General features: G+C 39.4%; 1 protein-coding gene across 1 annotated transcript in view; it reads left to right on the top strand.

The window, feature by feature from the left end:
• Positions 1–24184, top strand: part of LOC139743839 (proprotein convertase subtilisin/kexin type 7-like) — a 50713-nt gene that overhangs the window by 15931 nt on the left and 10598 nt on the right. The window contains exons 2-9 of the mRNA XM_071654331.1: positions 2811–3515; positions 11423–11519; positions 16662–16699; positions 17758–17932; positions 18946–19036; positions 20878–21071; positions 21916–22016; positions 23266–23433. Coding sequence (XP_071510432.1) covers positions 2976–3515; positions 11423–11519; positions 16662–16699; positions 17758–17932; positions 18946–19036; positions 20878–21071; positions 21916–22016; positions 23266–23433 — 1404 coding nt within the window. The 5' untranslated portion in view covers positions 2811–2975. The remainder of the gene's footprint in view (positions 1–2810; positions 3516–11422; positions 11520–16661; positions 16700–17757; positions 17933–18945; positions 19037–20877; positions 21072–21915; positions 22017–23265; positions 23434–24184) is intronic.

Genomic DNA, 24184 nt, shown 5'->3' on the forward strand with positions numbered 1-24184 from the left:
GCATAGCAAATTGTCCAGATCCCCCCCCCCCCCAAAAAAAAAAAAAATCAAACATAGATACAACAAAAATATTGCCACATTTCAGAAGGAAACAACCACATTTCATCTGCCAAAATGTGTTACCAATAAATGATGTTTAAATGTTAAAATTGGATGGATGTCAATAATTCTACATTATCCAAACTAAACAAATGTCCGCAACAAAAGGTGGGCTCAATTTGAAGAGTTTTTTTAAAGTCTTCCTGTTAACCCGTTGAAGACGAGTCCCGAGTATACAGTACTCGGGCAAGTGTCGATGGGAAATGCATGTTGTATAGCAAAAGCAGTCCTTCCTCAACAGGTTTAAAATAGTAATATTAAACTGTTATTGCTAAAAGATGCAGTGCCACACTGTACACACACTAACATCTAATTTCAGGTACAATGAATGGTTAAAAGAACATGATTGATTTCACAAGCTTCTCATGGGTAGCTAAATTTTGATTTGTCATCTTCGAACTTCTCCGGAATACTCACATTACAAGTTAATGAGTCAAAGTCCACATTTTTGTAGGAATATTAATTAGGGCCTGAGACATGTATTGCTAAACCAAACTGCCCCCACACCCCATCTTGCAGTGCAAGCATGATTTCAGGCATTTTGTGTTGCCAATTGAAGGATCAGGTATATCATTTCATGATTCAGAGGATATTGAGCATCCGCTCACCAAAGTTATGCTACAACTGAAAGAACTGAAAGAAAGAGAATAATAAGAATTTTTTGCTTCTTTTGGCCATAACTTCAAAAATATACCTTTACAGGATATATGTAGTGACCAATATATCATTTAAAACTTAAAAGGTATTATTTTGTACTTTATGACGGAGGCCGTACTTCAAAATCTTAAAAAATGGACTTATCAGTGTTTGCGAAGAAACTCTTCAACTGTACCCCCTGCTTGTTCATAAAATACGGGCATACAAAAACTACAGTCTGGTGCCATACATGTCTGTGAGGCTTGTAGGCCAAATGGAATATGGCTCTAGACTGTAGATATTCCCTATCTGTGAAACAAGCAGAGAGGTATATCCTTCAGTGTTTCGATCTACATCTAGGTACATTGTAGTATGATTTCTATGGTGCATTCTCATTAGTAAATTCATGATGAAGACATAATTCATGTAATTTCAGAAACTTTGGTTCATTCACCACTTTAGGCAATGAAAAGCAAAAAGTACAGCGTAGTGCAAAGCAAAAAGTGACAACCAACAAAATTCTAAACACAAAACTTTCATAGTCTACAGTACATGTACTTCTTGTTATTGCCAGTCGGACTGTGCGTGACTGAGTGGAAAGATTGCTTTGAATTGTTTTCAAGTCTTAGAGATGCTTGTTGCACATCAGTGGCTAGGTTTTAACAGTTCATCAGCTTAATCCTAGGAATTATTGGGGTTTTCCATTTCACTAGAAAGAGTTTACCCTGGGGTATAAATTTTGAAAGCATGAGTGAGTTTACCAACCCATGTTGTCAGAACAAGGAGTGGTCATTAATATGAAAACTCCTTGGTCAGGCATTTCTGAAGGCATGCCGTGATTTTGCGCATACCGAGAGTGCTTAATTTGAATGCTGAATTACAAGTACGATTGCAAACCTTCTACGATTCAAATCTTTCGTTCACATGACAGGGGAAGGCTTCACATATTCTGCAGTTTTTAATTTCAGAGCAAGGAGAAGTTCAGCTGTTTTCCAAGTTCTTACTCTTGAGCCGTTTTTCTGTGGGACTGATTGATCTCCACCCTCAAACATAATTGGAGTTTGTTATGTTCACACGTGGTAATTTGGTTGCTTAATTCTGGCAAAACGTGATTGGAAAACACTTCTGGACTGTCATTTAGAACATGATTGGAATTACAACTGTATGTTTCAAATCACCCTCCATGATTCCAGTTTGCATGCACATGGCACATATGTTTAATTTGAAACATGATTCTAATGATGCTTCACTACAATCATGTTTCAAATTAAAGCAGTCTTGGTAGGTGTGTGAAAGCTAGGATGGTTTGGTGAAGGAGTTATCCCTCCAGCTACATGTACCATCCCTCCTTGGTTTAGTCAACCATGGACCTACAGTATTACTTACACTGTATGTCCATGGGTCAATTCACCAAAAATTTTCTTTGTTATTCTAGTCTGTTATTCCAGACCCTGCTTTGGTCATGTCGTCTTTTGTACCTTAAAGTGTTATGTTCTTTTTGCCTTATCACTGGTATGTATCCATAAATGTCACTTTATCATATTTTGAAATGTCAATATATCCATAAAAAGTTGAAAGTTGTGATAAGCCCAAGTTTCTCTTAACAAGTCCTTTAAAAAAAAAGGGATAACCTCTTGAAGATGCTGTTTGTAAAGTACCACACAGGGTTGCCCATGGTGATGATGAAGGTTTTGTACAATGATCCTTATCCAGATGAATCTATGAAACTTATCTTCTGGGTGTGTGTGTGTGTATCAAATCATGTAAATCCAGAAATGGTCTTATTTCAAATTTATTTCTAATGCAAACTGTATTCAACTGATGCAAGCGGCTATCACATTTCAAGATTCCAATCTGTAACAAATTATAGACCATGAGCAGGGTGTAAAGACTCAGAGAAGCGATTGAAGGAGAAGATTGTAGAGATTACATGCATACAGCTAAAGTAAAGGGTGCCTCTCTGTGCATTATTCCTTGTTGGATTGAACTTGAGGAAACTGATAGATTATCCAGAGAACCACGATGGGATTCTAATTTCTATTAAAGTTTTAATACCATGTTTTCTTTCTCCACAGGGTGTGCTTGGAATGCATGGGCATTGTAGCCACGGTTTAGCAGTCTTTTCGTGGAGCACCACAGGGGCCGGTGTTCTTGCCAGGAGAGGGTGTCCTGCACCCCCATACCGGAATAGTTGGGGTAGGGTTATGTAATAGAGTGCCACCCCAGCTTCGACACTAGCGATGGAAGGAGGTATAAAGATGAAAGAGAGGGGGAGTTTCTTCTGTGTCCTCGTCCAGTTACAAATTCGACTGACCGTGTTCATCTTGTGGATCTTGGTGGCACAACCTTCGCGAGGACTTTATCTGGACTTCTATTCCAGCGGTGGCCCGCTGGACCCGGATGATGTTAGCTCTCAGGGGAGTAGCGTCGAGCATGAGACGCTGTCGTGGGCTGTTAAAATCCAGTACCAGAATCACAGGAAGAGTGTGAACAGAACTCGAGTCGATTCCCTGGCCCACCTCGTGGCCGAGGATCTTGGGCTCAGGAACCACGGCCAGGTCGGGGAGCTGGTGGGCCACTACTTGTTTGCCACTGACAGCTACCACCAGGCCCTGAATGGCAGTATGAACTGGGATCTTGTCGGGAAAATTCGCAGCCAGACAGAGGCAGCACTGGCGCAGCACCCGCTGATCGAGTGGTTCAACCAGCAGACGATACGTAGGAGATTTAAGCGGTCCGTGGAATTCGATGACCCTTCTTACTCTAGTCAGTGGCATTTGGTAAGTATAAGCTGCCAGGTTTGAAAAAATTCTGAGAGCCAAGTACATGTACAGTGATTCTGGGATGATGATGTCGTTCTGGTTGTTTTGTAAAGGATGTTTATCAAGGGTAACTTCTGTTTTAAGGAAGGAAACTCAATCAATCAATGAGCAGGTTGTTTCCATGTTGAGCGCCTGTGCATAACTGTACAACTGTAGCTAAAAGGAATTACTGTTTAAAAGTGTGGTACATGTACAATGTACTGCCTACTTGTTTGAACTACAGCGGTTGCTTCCGAATCTTGCAAACAAATTCAAGAATATCAGTACGGAAGTTTTGAATGTGCATGTACAAATTGCCACATGTAGCATCGAGTTGTTGTCGAAACACATAGTTCGTGTACGTACATGAGCATAAAAAGAACATTGAAACACAGGCATCATTATGAATGCATCTGCCAGCCTGCTCGGCTGGCAACATGTGCATTGTACATGTACAGTCCAATGTATGGTGCTGGATACAGAGGACACCAGAACTGTTTAAAATGTAGACATTGTGCGTGTTTATACAGGAGCCTCTCGCATCGGCGCGCTTATTTCTCGTGTTTATACAGAAGTCAAAATACCGGCTCATGCGAGCCAATGCGAGCCGATGCGAGCGGACCTCAGCTGAACCGGACCTCTCGAATTTTGGGGTCAAGCATAGGTCACGTTCGCAGTGCAGTTTATTGCATGATGGAAAAAAATGAAAAAAATCAAGATGACACCGGCAAAGTCATCAGGACCACCAAGCTTGAAGGTCATTCTTGTAACTTTCCTCTTGACAATCACCCGGCCAATGATCAATTGAAATCCAGTTTTTCAGTAAAACAGTAGAAGGAAAAGACGTGGTTCGATCATGACAGATATTAAAACACGCTTTCCGGCTACCTTTCGAATTTCGGTCGTCTGTATAAACACACAGCAAAATACGCGAGGATCCTCTCGCATCGGCCACCTCAAAAGGTGGCGGACGGAACCTCTCGCATGAGCCTGCATTTGGTGGCGTATGCCGGCATACGCCGTGTTTATACAGAGCAAAATTCAAGAGGTCCTCTCGCATGAGCCGGCATGAGCGCGTATTTTGCTTCTCTGTATAAACACACTCAACGGTTCCTAATGTGGTCTCACAAGCAAGTAGCTTTACATAGATCAGTTGTTTTGTTATTGAAGCTAAAGTTTGTAGGGAAAATCCCTTTAATTGCAACCTTCACAAAATTTTGTATGGTTGAAGAAGAATGTCTCACAGTATTGTGAATGCTATAAAATAGTAAATACACATCAAAGGTTTTTTTTATATATTTTTTTTTAATATTCAAGCTGGTCATGTGCATTTTGTTTAACATCCCAACAACAAAAAATTAAAGGGATATTATCATTTTGGTTGAGATGGGGAATTCAAATTTTAACTTTTAGCGAGATAATTAGAAACTACTGATGAAAAAAGAGCAGACAATTCCAAGAGGAATTCAAATTTTATTTCATGGAAATTTGGTTTTTAAATGCCTAATGGCTGAGATATGCAAAAACAATGTAAAAGTGGTCCTAATAAAAGGTGGGTCCCATCTTTTATTACAATTTCTTTAAATTTTCGGATATCACAGCCATATAATTTCCAAACCAATGTTCATGAAATAAACTTTGAATTGCTCTCTTAATGGTATGTTCTTTCTTATTTCAAAAGAGGTTTCTCATCATCCCACAAAAAGTTCAAAAACCTGAAGCGCCAAACCAAAAATATCATCCCTTAAAAAAAAAAAAATTGGCAGACTTACATTTTTTACTTTGTCTGGTTTTCTTTCAAAAGATAGTGTCAAGAGCCAAGAAACAGGAAGAGACAACAAAAATCTCCAGATGCTCTTTAAATTCTGTTTTTGCTTCCAATAGTGTAAATGAGATTTCTATAATCCTTCTGTTACCGATATTGCCGGCCTTTCAACATGTAAACAAAACTAGGAAAGGCATTGAAAAAAAAAATCAAAACTCAGACTAAACAGCCTTGAAGCTGGACAAAAGCCCTCTATTTGCTGGGGGTCAGTTTGGGTTATATACAGTACAATGAAGATCATACACTGTACATTGTGGCATGCAGATTCCTTTGCCTCTCTCGTCTTTTTATTTTCTTTTTCTTTCTCTAAAATCTACAACTGATAAAAACTTTTATGCTTCTCCAAGGTTGGCCAAACACAAAGCACTGTGAAAGGCTGATTTTCTAATGCACTCACATGTCAGTGCCTACAGTACGGGCCAGCTTCGTAGACAACACTCTGTACCCTCTGCAGTACAATGTACTGCAATACCGGCAGATCAACAAACTATATTGTTTGTATCTGTTTCATTTCTTTCTTTCTTTCTTTTTTCATGTATATATACAAACTGTAAGATGCTCCAGTGAGGCCTAAATTGTGCACTGAATGTGTGTGTGCGCATGTGGTTGTGTGTGTGTGTGTGTGTGTGTGTGTGTGTGGTGAGGGAGGGAGGGGAAGACCGTTCTATGATTTCTAGCCTTTTTCGAGGTACAATGTACCTTTGCACAGTGTAGTACTACATACCGAACATGTGCATCATGTTCTGATTTCCCAGTGTACGTATTACAATGCAGTGTAGTTAGTTTTCCGATGCAGAGTTACATTGTAGCTATGACAATGTACAAGTTGTAAGTTTACATGTTGTATAATGCATACGTACATGTACAATGGATATGGGTCATTCCATGGGGTTGGGTCTTCTCTAGATTTTCATGTTGTGCAGGGAATAAAAGTCATATTCTGAGAAATTTATCAAATAATTGTCTGTGGTTTGCAGTTATTCTTGAAGAGAAATGTGTGAAGAATTATTTGATGGAAAAAAAACAAGCCTGTGTACAAATGTATTTTGTCTATGACTGTTTCATTAATGATGTCCCATGGTTTTTTGTGGTTTATGTTGTGACATAAATATATGCCATTTTCATGGCAATGTAAAACAGGAATACACAACCTTTCAGCATTATGCCTATCATAATTAAGAGAGGCAAGGTGACTTCTACAAAGACTATAAGGCACATAAACATTTGTAACAAAATAAGAACACCAGAGCATCTTCAAGCAACCTCATACCTATGTTACAAACGATGTCCATGGCAATTTTTGTTGTAACATAGGTATAGCATGGTTTTACATACACTTCCAATCATAATATGATCAGAAACTTTATTTCTATAATGAGATTTATATTTCAGAAGTATTCTTATCCAAAAATTAGCCTCAAAATCCTCCAAATAAACGAGAAAATACGGAACATATCACTGTACTTCAGTGCGATGTCCGGCCTCTTCGTGTAACGTAGGTAAGGAAAGACACGTCTCGCGATAAAAAGAAGAGCTACTAACTTCAGCAATCGTATTCATGTCACTGGCAGTCCTCCCCCAATGGCAGAAAAACTACTCACAGCCAATATACACCTACCTGGACAGCGCAAGATCTGTTTTTCTGCCGTTGTCCATGTAACGTAGGTACAGGAGTTTTAATGTTTCTGATGTCAATTGGTAAGCTTTTACGCTATTTTACGAAAATAATAACATTTGTCACATTCTGTAACTCTATTAGAGAAAAAAAACGACATCTAAACCTCTGAACTGGCCAAAAATACTGTGGACGATGATACTGTAGTCCCACATACTGAGATATTTGTTACAGGTTCATGTTCATAATTTTGATCGCCAAATTTTCCGTCCATGCCGGTCTCTGCAAAAGGAGCATATAATTCCTCTCTTAGAAAACCATACAAAAGTATATCAGTGTATCTTCACTGCAATATAAATTTGTTTTACCTCCCGATTATTGTGAATTTTTGGACCCTTTTGTCATGGTATCTACCAAGGTAGACGTGCTAGAGTTAGTATTAATCACTATATACTAGTTGGAAAATGTAGATGTCCAGACTGCATCTGAACTAGAGAAACAGAGTTTGCCTTATTTTGCTGGTGATATTGAGGGAACTAGGAGCTGTGAAATTCTTTCTCTTTAACAGCTTTACTTCGAAAATGTAACTGTTTTCCTTCCAAGATTTCATTGACCTGTTAGATGCTCTGATGAAGTTGTTAACATTTCACAAGGATTCACCATTTCCATTCCATGTTCACCCACTGTGAAGTCTCAAAGCTAAAATGCCAGTGTCCTATTCAGTTTGGGTGGGTAGTGGGTAGGAAAGGCTTCAATAAGATTATGAACCCCAATCAAAATTGGACTATTATTGCTCTCACTATCATTCAAAAAGAGGGCGACAATTTCGATGGGGGATGAATATAAAATAGGGCCTAGTATTATTTTGGGAGTCTATTAAGGACCATAACCGTAATCGTAACCCTGACCCTAGCCCTAACCTTAGCTAGGACACTGGGAGCAGCGACCTGCCCTTCCTAGCTTACATCAAAACAAGTTTTTAGCATAGAGTATGAAAATGATATTTTCCTATGTTTTACATGCTATATTATTATTATTATCATTAATAATGTTTACATCATTTTAAGCATAACCCATTTTTTGTCCCCGCCGAACGAGTTCGAGCAGGGGACTATGAAACGGGCTCCGTACGTGTGTGTGTCCGTGTGTCCGTCCGTCTGTCCGTCCGTGTGTCCGTGTGTCCGTGCGTGCGTCCGTGTGTGATCAAAATCTTCAATTTGCTACTTCTCTGTCATTTATGAGCCAATTTTGATTCTGTTTGCTTTATATGATAGCACTACATGGGAGCTTTGAAACTTCTACACAGAATTTCAGTCGTGACCTTTGACCTTGACCTTTGACCTATATTGTACATTTTGCTACAAAATGCTACTCCTTCGCCATTTCTAACCCGATTTCGATTCCGTTTGCTTTATGTGATGGCACTAGGTGAGGGCTTCAAAACTTCTACACAGAATTTTGACCTTTGACTTCTTTGACCTTTGACCTTGATTTTTTGACCTATATTGTACATTTTGCTACAAAATGCTACTCCTTCGCCATTTCTAACCCGATTTCGATTCCGTTTGCTTTATGTGATGGCACTAGGTGAGGGCTTCAAAACTTCTACACAGAATTTTGACCTTTGACTTCTTTGACCTTTGACCTTGATTTTGACCTATATTGTACATTTTGCTACGAAATGCTACTCCTTCGCCATTTTTAACCCGATTTCGATTCCGTTTGCTTTATATGATGGCACTAGTTGAGGGCTTCAAAACTTCTACACAGAATTTTGACCTTTGACTTCTTTGACCTTTGACCTTGATTTTTGACCTATATTGTGCATTTTGCTACAGAATGCTACTCCTTCGCCATTTCTAACCCGATTTCGATTCCGTTTGCTTTATGTGATAGCACTAGGTGAGGGCTTCAAAACTTCTACACAGAATTTTGACCTTTGTCTTCTTTGACCTTTGACCTTGATTTTTTACCTATATTGTACATTGGCTACAAAATGCTACTCCTTCGCCATTTCTAACCCAATTTCGATTCCATTTGCTTTATGTGATGGCACTAGGTGAGGGCTTCAAAACTTCTACACAGAATTTTGACCTTTGACTTCTTTGACCTTTGACCTTGATTTTTTACCTATATTGCACATTTTGTTACAAAATGCTACTTCCGGCGGGGACATATGTTACGCACCGCGTAATTTCTACTTTTCCTTGTTTTTCCAATTTTGGTGGGAGGTACACATGGAACTCTAGCTAATGGGTATGCCAAGAGGTAGAAATGTAAGCAAAATTGTTGAAATTATTTAATTCCATTCATAAACACACAGATACATCAACAGGAATATATAGTCAATCCTGACAAAAACTTTCTTTTAATTTTTTTATTCTATTTCTCTTTACACCTTTTGTTCAGTTTGTTGATGAATCTGCCATGGCTCCTCCTCTGCCACCGCTACATTTTAAACTACATGAAAGAGTGAAAAGGACACATCCACAGCACTCCACAAACAGAGAGGAAGCCGACAAAGCAACACCCAAGAAGAGCGAATGTAATAAACTAGACAAGAAGAAAACTGCACAGAGGGAAAATGGACAGAAGAAAAACAAAAATCGAGGGCTAAATGGACATTGGACAAAAGAGCAGAAATTAATTTCAAACAAAGAACATGGAGAAGACAAGAAGACTTGTCTGATTTCTCTTTATTAGTTTTCTTAGTTAGTTAACAACTAGTTGATGATGCTGTTAGTGTATATAAGGTCAAATTGTGTAAAGCTTCACTTTCTTCTTCTTCTTCTGATTAAGTCTGCCTTCTTTCATACCAGAGTTACAAAGAATTGAAGTCTGTGTAACATAGGTATTGTTCCACAGGTGTGCAGTAGATATAATTCCAAAGAACTGTTACAATAGTGTTATTTGTGGGAACATACATAAAGTCTATGTGTGTAGGTTTTAACATCTCACACCACAATAAAGGAAATCAGTTGATATGTCGTAGTGTACCTATGTTACAAAGACATACTGTCTGTGTAACGTAGGTAGTACACTGTGGGCGAGGTTGTTGACTGAAAACCCCTGATTATAACAATAAAATCATGTTTTCACTTGAATACCCATACAAATCACTTGCTTCAATTGTGATGCTTTTAAGAATATTGCCATTGTGTCACTCTTGATGAAAAAGTTAAACCTTTGATTGAAATTGTTAATGGTTTTTAGAAAAAAACATGTTAATAAAAGTGGCTTGCAGTTGACATCAGAACATACAATCTTACTAATAATGATCTCATGCGCCTCTTAAATAACATGTTGATGTGCTATGGACGAAAAAAAACGTGGATGTGTTCATTGTTATCATTTCAGAACACAAAATTATGAAGGATGTCAACAAATGAAGTCCATGTAACATAGGTATTTTGCCATACCTGTTTACCCATGCTGACTGAAAGTGTGCGAAGTAATAAACAGATTTCTAGTGGAATAAGTTGAAGAATGGGAGTAACAAATCAGGGGGAAAAAGGAAATTTCAATTTACCCAACTTGAATTTTCAACTTGTATGTCACAATTTCAGTCCCAACCCCATGGAATTACCCATATGTGTATAAGTGTACACATGCATCTAGTTTGAATGTGTTTATACAGTGTACAAAGGTACATTTGTACATTTGTACATACTGTAGTCACATATGTGATGTATGGAGCAACTCTCATATCATTTGATTATACAGTAGATCATTATTGCATGAGACTGTAATATTGTCATTGTGTGATGTTATGATGCATGCAGGGCAGGTTTTCATTGTATTGCAATGCCTGAATTAGCCTTTCATGTTTTCCTGTTCACATTTCACTTTGTTTCAATAGGGGCATTGTGTAATCTCCCCAAAATTGGCGCAAAAACAATGATGATTAGTAGGTGACGACAAAACAAGTTGTCACTTGATTGCGGCATGCAGTGTTGTCTGTCAGATTTCATAAATTGTTGTTTTCATATCATTTCTCACTGGCATACTACAATGTATGTACATGTATGTAGTCCCATACATGATAATGTGTGTTGGTTTTAAAAGCAGGTAGCTGTAAACATTGATATTTTTGCGCAATTAATTGTTCGTGCTAAGCGTCTCAAAATCATATTCGTGGGTTCTTGAGTACATGCTGTACAATTGTCAAGCCATTCAAATTTGCAGACAAAATTGTGAAGTTATTTTCAGGGGTTTCATTATTTGTGCTAGCCAAAAGTAGCACAGGATTACATGTAGGCAATATAAATAACAATGACATTTAAATAATAATAATATGATAATGATAATAATGATAAGAAGAAGAAGAAGAAATGAAATAATAAAAGTAATAATCATCATCATCATGATAAGAGTAATGATTGATAAAGATTATAATAATAATCCATTTTGTTCTTTTCTGTTTTTGTTATTGTTTTGTTCTTTCAGCACAATTCCAAGAATCATGGTATGGATATCAACGTGACAGGCATCTGGGAGCACAACATCACAGGGTCAGGGGTCACCGTAGCGGTCATAGATGATGGTGGGTTCTCAATGTTGACCTTGGACTGTGTGTTTGTGAGTGTTTGTGTGTACAGCTGTGTACATGTGTGTGGATTTTATGATTTAGTGTTTCTGCTGTTTTGAACTGTTTTTTTAGACCATAGAACTTGACATACAACAGATTACAGATTCTTGAAATTGTTACCATGAAAAAACAGAACTGAACAACTCTTGAGAGATGTTACCGGTACCATTCACACCATATTATTACAAAAGAAGGTATCTTCGGGCATGCACATCACATGTACACAAATAAAGAATGCACACACAAAGAAATTGCTTGTGATCATACCGTGTAAGCTCTTTTACAGATACCAGCATTTGTAACTTACGGCATTAGTAAAAAAGAAAAGACAAAAACTGTAATTGTGTTTGTCTTAATATGTACATGCTCTCGAGCAAGTTTATGATGTCTTTCTTTAATGAATTGTGCAAGTCTGAATAGTGTAGAATTCGTGGGAATGTCAAAATCAAAACAACTTAATACTGGTAATTAAATGAAGTCTGTTGAGTAGGAACCCTTTTAAAAAGTAAGATTTTATTACCAGAAACCAAACATTGACTTCAGTGAAACATCATACAGAGTATTGCATTTTGGCAAGCTCAATGTTTTTGTCTTGCTGAATATGACAATCGAATGTGTTTCCCCACGCTGTCATAATGTCTTAATTTTGAAGGGCACTTCCTCCACAGCTGGTATTAAATTTCAGGAGTATGGGGTCATTTTTGTTTACAGAACACGGGTCTTCCATTACCCTACTACAGTGGAGTTGCTTTCACTTCAATTGCGGTGCTAACCCTGCTATTTTGCAGGGCCAGATAGTACCGGACTATCGGTGGGGCTAGCCCACTTTAGCAAAAACGAGTGTAAACAGAAAGTGGGCTAAGGATAGTCCCGTACCAACGGTGGGGCTAAGGCCCCCCCCCTTAGCCCCACCGTTGGTACGGGACTAAGCAAAAATTTACAAGTGTAAAAAGCCCTTTTTAATTACCATCACCCTCAAGTCTTCTACCCCATTCACCAAAGTCTCGCAAAGTCTGTCAAATCTGACATGACCTGTCGGTGTATTCAGTTTGATATCACCTTGGACAGACTTCAATTCTATTTCTGGATTGACCACCAACTCACAGCCTTCAGATCCTTTCAGCCATTCTAAACAAAGTATTTAGAACTGTGCTTGAATAATCAATCAACCATGTCAGGTCAGACTTGTCCATTCTGTGCAAAGGAAGTGATATTACCTCAAATATTTTCATACACAACATTCTAGGGATGTCATATATTGTCTGTAGATCATGTTTCCACATGTATTAGGGAATACAATGTCACTTAATTCTTTTTCTAATGAAATGAATGAGTCTGGTTGATGTTATTTGAACCAGAGACCGTATCACATGTACACATTTTGTGCCAATCATAGTGTGTGTAGGATATCAAGAAAAGTGGTTTAAAGGGAATCAGTCAGTTGAATTGTATTTTACACTCAGACATGCAAGAAAACTTACCAACAAAGAGTTCATTTCGTTTTTCTTTTTTCTCCAAGCCACCTGTAGAGCTGTGCATGTACATCAGTTGTACTATTTTCATAGGAAAATTTGCACGCCATCTCTGTTTGCATGGGTTTTCAGTTAAATTGATTTATCCCTCCCCCTCCCCCAATAGAAACCATAGATTGGGTATACCACTGTCAAATGTGATCCAACATAATGATACAGTGTGTATTATATTCTTTAAACATACTGGTTTAGAGCCAATTTATGTGAGTGTGACATGCCCAGTGCTGCACCTGATTGACAATTTGCCCTTCATCGACATAAATAACCACAGATTATTAAATGTTTGGTACCAAAACACTGAATAATCGGTGCTTATTCACTGCATACTCATAACTCAGTACTTATTTACGTCAATGAAAGGCACTTTGTCAATCAGTTGCAACAAAAATGACTGGACACAAGAATTTAGTTGACATGCCCCATGTTTGACATTTTTCTCTGTTTGGGATGTACCACTTTCAAGAAAAAGAAAAGAAGAAATAAAAAGAGGAAGGAAATAAAGCAAAAAGAATAACAAAACAAAATGAAGTGGAGGTGGAGAGCAGAGAGAATGAGGAGAAGTAAGGAAAGAAAAGGAAAAAGAAGAAACAAGGAGAGAATGGAGCAGAGAATGAAAAGGAAGATGAAGGAAAAGATGAGGAAGGAGGTTAACAGGAAGCAAAACAACAGCAAAATAGATATAGATCTGTAACTGGTGCTAAAAGCCCTGTGCAAAAGAGATTGCATAATATTACAAAGGGAAGTGCAATGTCCACCAATTTGTCCGAGGATACAGAGTGTACATTGGGCCTATTGTGTAGGCAAGTGAGAAGCTGTTTGTATGCTCGTATTTGATGATACATGTACGCTATTAATAGCATTTCTCCCAATTGTGTGAATCTTTTTATGCGATTTTCAGTCAGGTCGATCTCAGATTCTGCATGGAATCACCTGTTTCTGGTAAGAGGTGGCCTTTCTGACCAGGGTCTCAACATCTGCTCAAAGATGTAGTGTGTCTTCACTGTGTGCTTCACCACCTGTTGCTGGTACTATTCTACACAGTGTAATTGTACTGCTATGTTTAGGCGTGTTGTACCTCTCACTCCGAACGTGCCAAAAAACTCTGTATGTTTGGGATGCTGTGGTTCGGTGCACAAACACCATCACTTCTTCCTGGGTCTGTATTTACTCTGGCTACAGTGCTGTACCAGCGAGTTGCAGGGGCTTTGATAGCATGTATACATGTCGCAGGCACCATATCTGCCTCGTGGGAGATACCACCTGTGGAAGAGGGGAACAAGACAAAGGGGTTTGATGGGGGTGTGCACAGGGCCGTGTCGCAGTCCGGGGGGGGGGGGGGGGGGGGGGGAGTCTATCGGAACGCACTGCTCCACACATTGTTGTCATGCTCTGCGGAGTATCTGTGTGTGTGTGGTTTTAAAAAACTCAAGCTACAGTATGTAACAGACCTGTGGGGCTTTAGGGGTCAGCTGACCGGTCATGTGAGAGATAGATAGGGGTGAGCAATATCCAAGTTGAGTCTGTGAAAAGAAAGAGCCTACCAGAACGGCGGTGCTTCACCTGAAAGAAACCTGTGTAACCAGCCACGGTACCCACAGCTCAGGTCACGAAGCAGAACAGAGTCTCAAGCTCCTCTGCCTGTTCAGAGAATGAAGCTCCACAAGTGTGGACCGTGTGGCGTCTTGTGACGTATGGCCCTTCCATTCACTAAAGTCTCGTTTCCTGTTGTGTGATTACAAGAGGATTCTGAAAATTCTACATCTGAAATAAACAATTACATTATGAACAAAGGGCTTAAAGGACAAGTTCACCTTCATAAACATAAGGATTGGGAGAATGTAGCAATATTAGTAGAACACATCAGTGAAAGTTTGAGGAAAATCAGACAATCCGTTCAAAAGTTATGAATTTTTGAAGTTTTTGTGCAGTACCCGCTGGATGAGAAGACTACTACAGTGTATGAATAACTTAGATGTCACATGCGTACAACAATATAAGGAAAACATAAAGAGAATTTCACAAAATTCCATCTTTTGAAAAAAGTACACATTCCCCTGACTTGTTACCGACAAATGTTATGGGTGATATTATTCCCCCTGCCTTTAGAAAGAGGCAAGTCAAGTGCTCTTTTATTATGCGAAAAAAGTGAAAATATGTTGAATTTTCTTTTACATTTTCTTTATATACTGTTGTACGCATATGACTCAAAAGCTGTAGTAGTCTCCTCATCCAGCGGTTCCAACACAAAAATTTAAAAAATTAATAACTTCTGCATCGATTGCCCAATTTTCCTCAAACTTTCACTGATGTGTTCTACTAATATTGTTGCATTTTCTCAATCCTTATGTTTATGAAGGTGAACTTGTCCTTTAAATGAATGAAAATGATACATTGTACAGTATGTAACGGTCTATCTTTGAAATGCTGACAATTAAAATTTGAGTTATACTATTTAAGAGATTGTAGCACTAGACCTCAGAAATGTGTTTTGGGAGACCATATAAAGGTAGTACCTGTACATACATGTACATGGTAGATTGATATGCATTTTCAGAAGTAATGACATGCACAGTATCAACACACACCTTGCATCACATCCTGTAGAGAGCTCTGTTAAAAAAAAAGCATCTGTGGAAAATATTGTGTGAGTAGAGTGTGGCCAGTGGAACTTGGAAGCTTCATTGTTGTAACAAATTATCAAGCAACTTCCTGTATGCTTAATACAGATCTCCTTAACTGACCAAAGAATTCCTTCAAACTGGATTATACTGGCTGCAAACTGTGTACCACTTATCCCCCCCCCAAAAAAAAAAAAAAAGAGAAAAATGTACTGAAATGAAAATGTAATATTATTCTAAGAGAGGGGTTCTATCTAAAGGAGGAAGAAAAAATGAACAAACAGCAGAAAGACCATGAAGAGTTTGATGCTGACCTTTTGTCTTGTCTACAAACACGTATCTTGCTCGCTGACTTGTGAATTGATGTATTTCTCTTATCTGTCAAAATAAAACAGAATGTCATAATCAATGGATATCAAGCATGGAAAAAAGGACAACATATCTTATGGTCCTGTACATTAAAGACAAAACAAAACAAAAAACAAACAAAAAATGAGAATGTATGATAATCTGTGGTGTGCAATGCAAGAGAAGAGAGGTTAATTAAATTTCATGAACTCACTTCACTGCCTTCTAAAGCAGAAAATTGATTGAAATAAAGCTGGCCTAATAGAATCGGTGATGCGATTGATTGCTTCGAGTTTGCTTTTTGCATGAACAAATTTGGAGTAGAGATAGTTTGGAGTTGTTGGAACATCAGCAGGCTGGTTAAACATTGCAACCTGTGTGTGCCTCAGAGGAAAGACACCACGGACTAATTTTGCTACAACATGCAATTTCCCATAGACACCTGCCCGAGTATGCTTGGGATTCGTCCTCAGTAGGTTGACATCACTCTTGTTGAAATTTGCAATTTTCTTCACAGATATGAAAAAAATGTAAGGATTATAATTTGTTTATATAATGGTTATAATATCTTTCCCTCTCTTACTCTCTCCTTTTCACAGGTCTGGAATGGCTGAACGAGGATATTGCTGTAAATTATGTGAGTAAAAGTAGTATTAAAGGAACCAATACCAGTAAATAATTTGTTGGAATTTAATTGTTACCCCTTTATTCCTATAACACCAATACATGTAGCATGATGAAGAAGGTATCAGTCTTGATTGGTTAGCCAGAGAGATGCTAGCTGACCTGGGGGGCATTTCATGAAGCATTTTGTTCGACAAAATTGTCGGACAACTTTGCTCTCAGCCAGTCAGATGCAAGGATTTCAGTAGCTTGTAACAGTTTGTCAGAAAAATATCCGACCAAAATGCGTCATGAAATGCCCCCCTAATGTGCATCTGTACAAGTGATTGTTTATCGCTTTCCAGTATGCACACAGAAGGAGTATTATACAGGCAACACCTGTTAAAAAACCATGTCCTCAGGACTGGCAACTTTCTTTATACTGAAATTTCATTATAGCCAAACAATTGAACATATACTTAGATATTCAGACAGTAATTTTTGGACCTGAATTTTTGCTTTGTTGTAAGAGTTTCGTTATAACTGTGTTTGTTATAATGGGAATGCACTATAGTATACAATGTAATTATTTGATAATTTATTTCCTATTTACCGATCTCCTTTCTCTCTTTATCGAATTGTTATTTCCTTTTGATCTCTTCCCTTTCCTGCCTCCCCATATATATTTATTTCCCTCAATCTCTCTGCCTCATCTTTTTATCTCATTTTCCTCTCTGTATGTACTGTTTGTCTTTCTGTCTTAAAGCCTGTGTTTCCTTTTTTTTAATCTTCACATCACTCGTTTTGTCTAAGGCCTGTTCCATTTTTCTGTTGCTGATTGTCACAGTGAGTCTGTGTGGCTTACCTGTCCATTTCTCCGGCTGAAATGTACAGTCTGTATGTCTGTCTGTAATTCTGTCTTCTTTTCTCTCGCTGGTCTGTGTCCAATCCCATTGTTGTTCCATTCAATTTTTTTACCCCTTTTTTCTTGCCCTTGTGATTCAGTGTCATGTTGTGTTTATGGTTGTGTGTAATTTCGTGTTTGAAAAGGAAGATAAAAGATTTTGTTTGTTTGTTTGTTTGTGTTTTCAGTGTGCCGAGGGAAGCTGGGACCTGAACGCCAACGACAACGACCCGATGCCCGAGATGCGAATCAAGGACGGGAAGCAGACGCAGAATCGCCATGGCACGCGTTGCGCCGGGGAGATTGCCGCCGTTCGGAACAACATCTGCGGTGTCGGGGTGGCGTTTGACGCCCGGGTGTCAGGTGAGTGACCACACTACCGTGTCACAGTTAACCCATTGAGAACGAGTCCCGAGTATACTTGGGCAAGTGTCTATGGGAAATGCGTGTTGTAGCAAAATCAGCTCATCCTCAACGGTTAAGATCATAGACTCATGGCCCGATGTTTTGTTTTATAGAGGCATAGATATCCCTGAAAATCAAGAACTAAAGTATACAGACATGGACTACCTTTCAGGGCATAGTATACAAATAATGACTGCTATGAGGGGCACAGTTAGAATTATGGGCCCAAGGTGATGTGAAAACCGTATCCATGCCCGAAGCGAAGCTGAGGGCATTGTTATGGTTTTCACATCACCGAGGGCCGACATAATTTTACTGTGCCCCGAATATCAAGTAGTTATTATTTGTTTTATATACCGAAAATATAGATTCTAGTCTCTTTTACAGCACTCGTAATCAATGCTGATCGACAGCGCGGCGGTTGTATCATTGGTACGTACATGATGTGGATGATTGGAGTGATCATCTATATGTGTACACTGATACGGGGTTGCGACTGTCGCCAAACCAGTCCGCTAGTCTCTTTTACAGCACGCTGATCGAATGTGCGGCGGTCATATCATTGGTGCGTACATAATGAGCGATCTATGTGTATGGGTCGCGACTGTCTCCAAACCTATTTACTAACTGTGCCGGGGCCCCGGTCACAGTAACTCAAAAATAGGGCACAGCTGTTTTCATGACTCCCCTTTTAACCAGTCAGATGAGAGGATTCTAGAAATGAGGTATATAATTGGTATTATTGCCCCACTTGAGGGATCTCAACTCCAGAGAGTTTGACTCAAGGAATTTGCTTTGAGGAGATTTTCTCTCCTTTTTTTTTTTTTTTTTGGGGGGGGGGGGGCATTTCTGCTATAAAAATGAACAGATATACATTCAGTTTTGATAATGATGATGCAGAAATTCATGAATTTTGTCAAATCAAGCTGATATTTTGATTGGTTTTGTTTGCGTATATTTTTTAATATCAGGAATCCGGCTGCTTGATGGACCAATGACTGATAGCCTGGAGGCTACGGCCTTCAACAAGTTCATGTACATCAATGATATCTACAGCTGCAGGTAACTAGCTACTTCTTTCTGTCTTTGTATTTATTCTCTGTCATTTTTATGGCTGCTGAAACTAATGCTACTATTTCTTCCTCAGTTCTACTACAACTACAACTACTACTTCAACTACTGTAAAAGTGGAAATTTTCGCGGGGTTGAAATTTTCGCGCGATCAGAAACTAGCGCGAAAATAAAAGTATGCAAATATTCTTGCTTGCCATATGTTCCTGTGCGTGATGTCTTGATTCCACGAAATCAAAAACACGCGAAACTCTTCTTACCACGCCAAGCGTGAAAAATTAGTCGCGTGAAAATATCCACTTTTACAGTATCAAGTACTTCAATAATCTTTACTGCTTCCACTTCTACTGCTACAGCCATACTACTAGTACTACTTCACGACTACTACTGCAACAACTTCTATTACCACTGCTGCTACTACTTCCATTACTTCTGCCACTAAATACAACTACTACTGCTGCTACCAGTTCTACTACCACTGCTACATCTAATAATACCAGTATTTTTGTACTACTACTATGACAACAGGTGTTTACTACTCCTATTAGATGTACTTCAACTACTACTGCTACAGCTACTACTAAAACTACTACTACATGTACTGCTGCCACTGCTACTTATGCTACTACTTTTTCTTGGCACTACAACAACTTCTACTTTTAATTACCACTTCTATTACTGCTTTTGCTTCATTTAGACAACTGTTACTACAGCTTCCATTGTTGAAAAATAAACAACTCACCAAGATACTACCTGCTGTTTTACACTAATGCACTGTTTATTGTCTTTTAGAGAATAAGTCACTAAACCTTTGTCCTTGAAAGGGAATTTCTAACTCTGCGACTGCAATCACCCATACAATTGTCCTGATCTGCGCAATGTTATTCTCACAAACTGTATGTGGAATATTACAGTACATGTATATTTTGTTTTGAAGGGTTGTGATCTATTTCTTTTGACCTGCACACATGCATTTGCGTCACCCTCAACTGGACAAGGCCACATAGCGTAGCCATTTGTCTTGTCTTATTAACGTGTGTGTAAATGATCACTAAGAAGCAAAACAACAGGGAAGAAGTCGCGATTAAGGGGAGTTGGGTCGATAAGTTGTCGCATCAAGATCCATGAGGTCTGTTAGGACAGTCTGAGGCTGGGGGAGCACCTGGCACTTTGAGGATGTGGTGTTCTTAGTCACAATCCTAGAATGAGGATACTTCTGTAAAAAAATCCCCCAGTAGGCATTGCAAGTGATTGACTGCATTCACAGTAGTACTTTGGGAGTACTCCGCCATGTGCTTTGCTGTGAATTGAGTACTTTACTCAAATTCAGGAGGCTTTTTTTTTCAGTTGAAGGGGGAAGTTCCCCCAAGCATATGTGTAGATTCAGTCACGTAGCATGAGTATTCTTTTGGGACATGTTTAGGGAGATGAGACTATCTGTTCAAAAGTTCATTCATTCTTTTTTAAGCAGGTGAAACTGATCAAGGTAAAAACAACCAAAAACAAAACAAAACCTGAAAAGCTCACAATTTTTGTCCAAAGCCCGCCAGTTTTGTCTTTGGAGGGTACTTCTTGAGAATGTAAATAGAGATTTATGCAAAGGAGTAATATTTTTATTTATCTATTTATTTCTTTATAATTATTATTAATATTTATATTTTTTTTTTTGTAGTGATGTTGATAGCATGACTTTTATCGCATGTTTTTGTAATGATGTTGATGGCATGACTTTTATAGTGTGATTGAAAATGGACTTTTACATAGCTTTAAATTCTGTCTGGTAGTAATCCAAACTTCATGCTGCGTCCAATTGATTCTTTTCCCTCTTCCAGCTGGGGTCCGGATGATGACGGTAAAACAGTGGATGGTCCTCACACGCTGGCCAAGGCTGCCTTACAGCACGGCGTCACCTACGGCAGGAGGGGGCGGGGCAACATCTTTGTGGTTGCCAGCGGCAACGGCGGCAAGAATGGGGACAACTGCAACTACGATGGCTATGCAAATTCCATGTACACGGTGACCATAGGTGAGTTCAGTGAGTTCGAGTAGTCTGAATGAAAAGAGAGTGTAGAAGAATGGATGCATGACAATTTTGCTTAAATTTTTGCCCTTTTTAAAGAAAGTGGACCTGAAATTCACAGGGAATACTCTAAATCACATGTTCAAATGAAGTTTAAAATTTAATTGATAAGGAAGAATTGGAGCAAGTGGGGAGATATTAAAGGAAGTTGATGCAGAAATCTCAAAAAGCATCTGTAAATAGTGAGGCTCTGCTCAATTGACTCATGTGAAATCCATACAGAGGTACAATGTATTTTGAACTTTACTTACATAGGAAACTGTGCTTTTACTGTAGCGTCACTGCTAAAAGTTGTGCTATCAAAGGCCGCAATAGAACTTTGGCGATTAATGTAGTCAAACATGGGCTGCTATGTTCAGCTACAGGCTGAGTAGTGACCCCCTGTAGCTTTGGCAGAAGTCCAGCCAAAGAGGCCAAATGTCAGGAAACCGCAGAGGGTTTGTGAATATCAATCATGTAGGAAACAAACGGGGAAAAAAAAACAAAAAAAAAACAGCAAACCATCTGAATGATATAACCCCTCAGTTAACCCATTGAGGACGGGCTGATTTTGCTACAACACGCACATCCCATAGATCCTGCCCAAGTATATTCGGGACTAGTCTTCAACGTGTTGATTTTTTTTTTCCTGTTAACAGTATTCCTTTCTCTTGTGAATCAAAGTCTGCTTGAAAATTCAAAGTCTGTGTCAGGAATATTAATTTTCTCTCAACTTTTTGATCTACCATCTGTTAGTTCCCTTTATCCATCTGCATACTAAACTTGTCTGTGTGTTTGTCTGTGATACCAGGTGCCGTGGATGAGAAGGGTCAGATGCCATTCTATGCAGAGGAGTGCGCCTCCCTCTTCGCTGTTACCTTCAGCAGCGGTTCCAGACCCCAGAGGAACATTGTAAGCCCCACTCTCCTCCCCTTTCCTATTACCCCTACCCCTCCTATTACCCCTACCCCTCCTATTACCCCTACCCCTCCTATTACCCCTACCCCTCCTATTACCCCTACCCCCTCCTATTACCCCTACTCCCTCCTATTACCCCTACTTCCTCCTATTACCCCTACCCCTCCTATTACCCCTACCCCCTCCTATTACCCCTACCCCCTCCTATTACCGCTACTCCCTCCTATTACCCCTACTCCCTCCTATTACCCCTACTCCCTCCTATTACCCCTACCCCCTCCTATAATAATAATAATAATAATAATTGATATGATTTATATAGCGCCAAATCCACTCTGCAGAATGCTCTAGGCGCGGAAGGAAGAGAAAGTGAAGGAGATAAAAGACATACAAATATCAAATACATGTGATGAGTAATCCCCTATTACCCCTACCCCCTCCTATTACCCCATCCCCTCCTATTACCCCTACCCTCTCCTATTATCCCAACCCCCTCCTATTATACCTACCCCTTCCTTATATACCTCTGCCCCCTCCTATTATCCCAACCCCCTCCTATTACCCCTACCTCCTCACCCCATCACTCCAGCTGGTGTGAAATGTGGTGATAACATTATGACAGTGCAGGATGAAAGAAGGGTGTTTCCCTTCACCCCTTACTACCTGCTTGAGATATGTGCTATGCTATTTTCTGACTCTTTTTTTTTCCATCACTGTTGAAACATGGAGAAATTGGTGATTACATAATAGTATTTTAAGGATAAAGGTGAACCCTTGGTCACCTTCTCCTTGTTGAAGCATGGAATTCCAAAAGATCTTTTGTCAGAAGAACACCACAAGACAAATTTCCTTTGGCGTCTTCGGCTCTAATTCACCATGACAGTGTAAACAGTTTCCCCATCAAAGTTGTTAACACCCTGTCACTCCATGCCGATTATAAGTACTGGTAGGTTTGATGAGTGAGAAGTAGAGCTGTGAGTAGAGCCGTGAAAAGACACAATGAGCCACACTTCCTTCCTTACTTCTTGCCAAGTTTGGAGGCACGCGGTAGGTATTCATTGAGTTCATCAGGGTCTTATTGTTTGTGTCCTAAAATAGATCCCGAAAGTTTCACAATGGCCCTGCTGTGTGACTGAAGGTCCAGTGTTGATAGAAAACAATTCACTCCCCTCCCCCTCCCCCTCCCCCCCCCCCCCCCCACCATCCCTTTGGAGAATGAATGACTCTTGTTTCTATCCTGCAGGTGACCACTGATTGGACGCTGGGGTCCGGAACGGGCTGCACCACTACGCACACGGGGACGTCTGCAGCGGCGCCGCTGGCAGCAGGGATGATTGCCCTGATGCTGGAAGCCAAGCCCTGTCTCTCTTGGAGGGATATTCAGCACATCATAGTCTACACTGCCTCCAAGGTAAGTCAGCATCTCAATATCCAGCATCAATATCATCCAGCTGGAGGGTGGGAGAACAGGATGGGAGGGCGTTAGAAGGTCTCAAAGTACTCTTATTTATGAGGGGGGGGGGGGGGAGAGAAGGGGTAAGTTAGAGATTGATAAGATGGGATTCTGAGGTAGACTAATGTTTTGAGAATAAGAGAGTGTGTAGTTGCTATAATAGTGATGATGATTATTGATATTAATAACTAATCGTGATGATGATGGTGATATTAATGGTTATGCCATTATTTATTATGACACTAATGATATATCCCTTTTTTGAACGCTATTACTCAAATTGGGTTCACTGTGGTCTACAAAGAGAAATGATGGGAGTTATGTCAGAGGATCTCAAATCTCCCACACACCTGTGAGGGTTTGGGTTAAGGGGGGTAAAGAGTTGGATATAGAGTTAACTGGTAAGAAGGAAGAGGACACTTTGAGGTAGAAAAAGGGAAGGCAAATTTTGATAATTAAATGTAAGTGGGGGTGTGCGGGAGGGTAGCGAAAGTCAGAAGAAAGTGATTGTGTCTATCTTCTTTTTTTTTTGTACAATTCCCTAATGCAAAACATGTTATAGATTAGCTGATGTAGTGAACTGTGAATGAGATTGCACGGTGGTGTATAGAATATGTGCTGTTATAGAGTGCAGTCTCTTTTCCATCAGTTTTTTTTTTTCTTCATTCTTTGGGTGACTCATATCTTCTTAGTATGCATGTAAGCACCC

This window comes from Diadema antillarum, unplaced genomic scaffold (assembly GCF_040938485.1).
Source record: "Diadema antillarum isolate AM-2024a unplaced genomic scaffold, OU_Dant_1.0 scf00000004, whole genome shotgun sequence".
Taxonomy (NCBI): Eukaryota; Metazoa; Echinodermata; class Echinoidea; order Diadematoida; family Diadematidae; genus Diadema; species Diadema antillarum.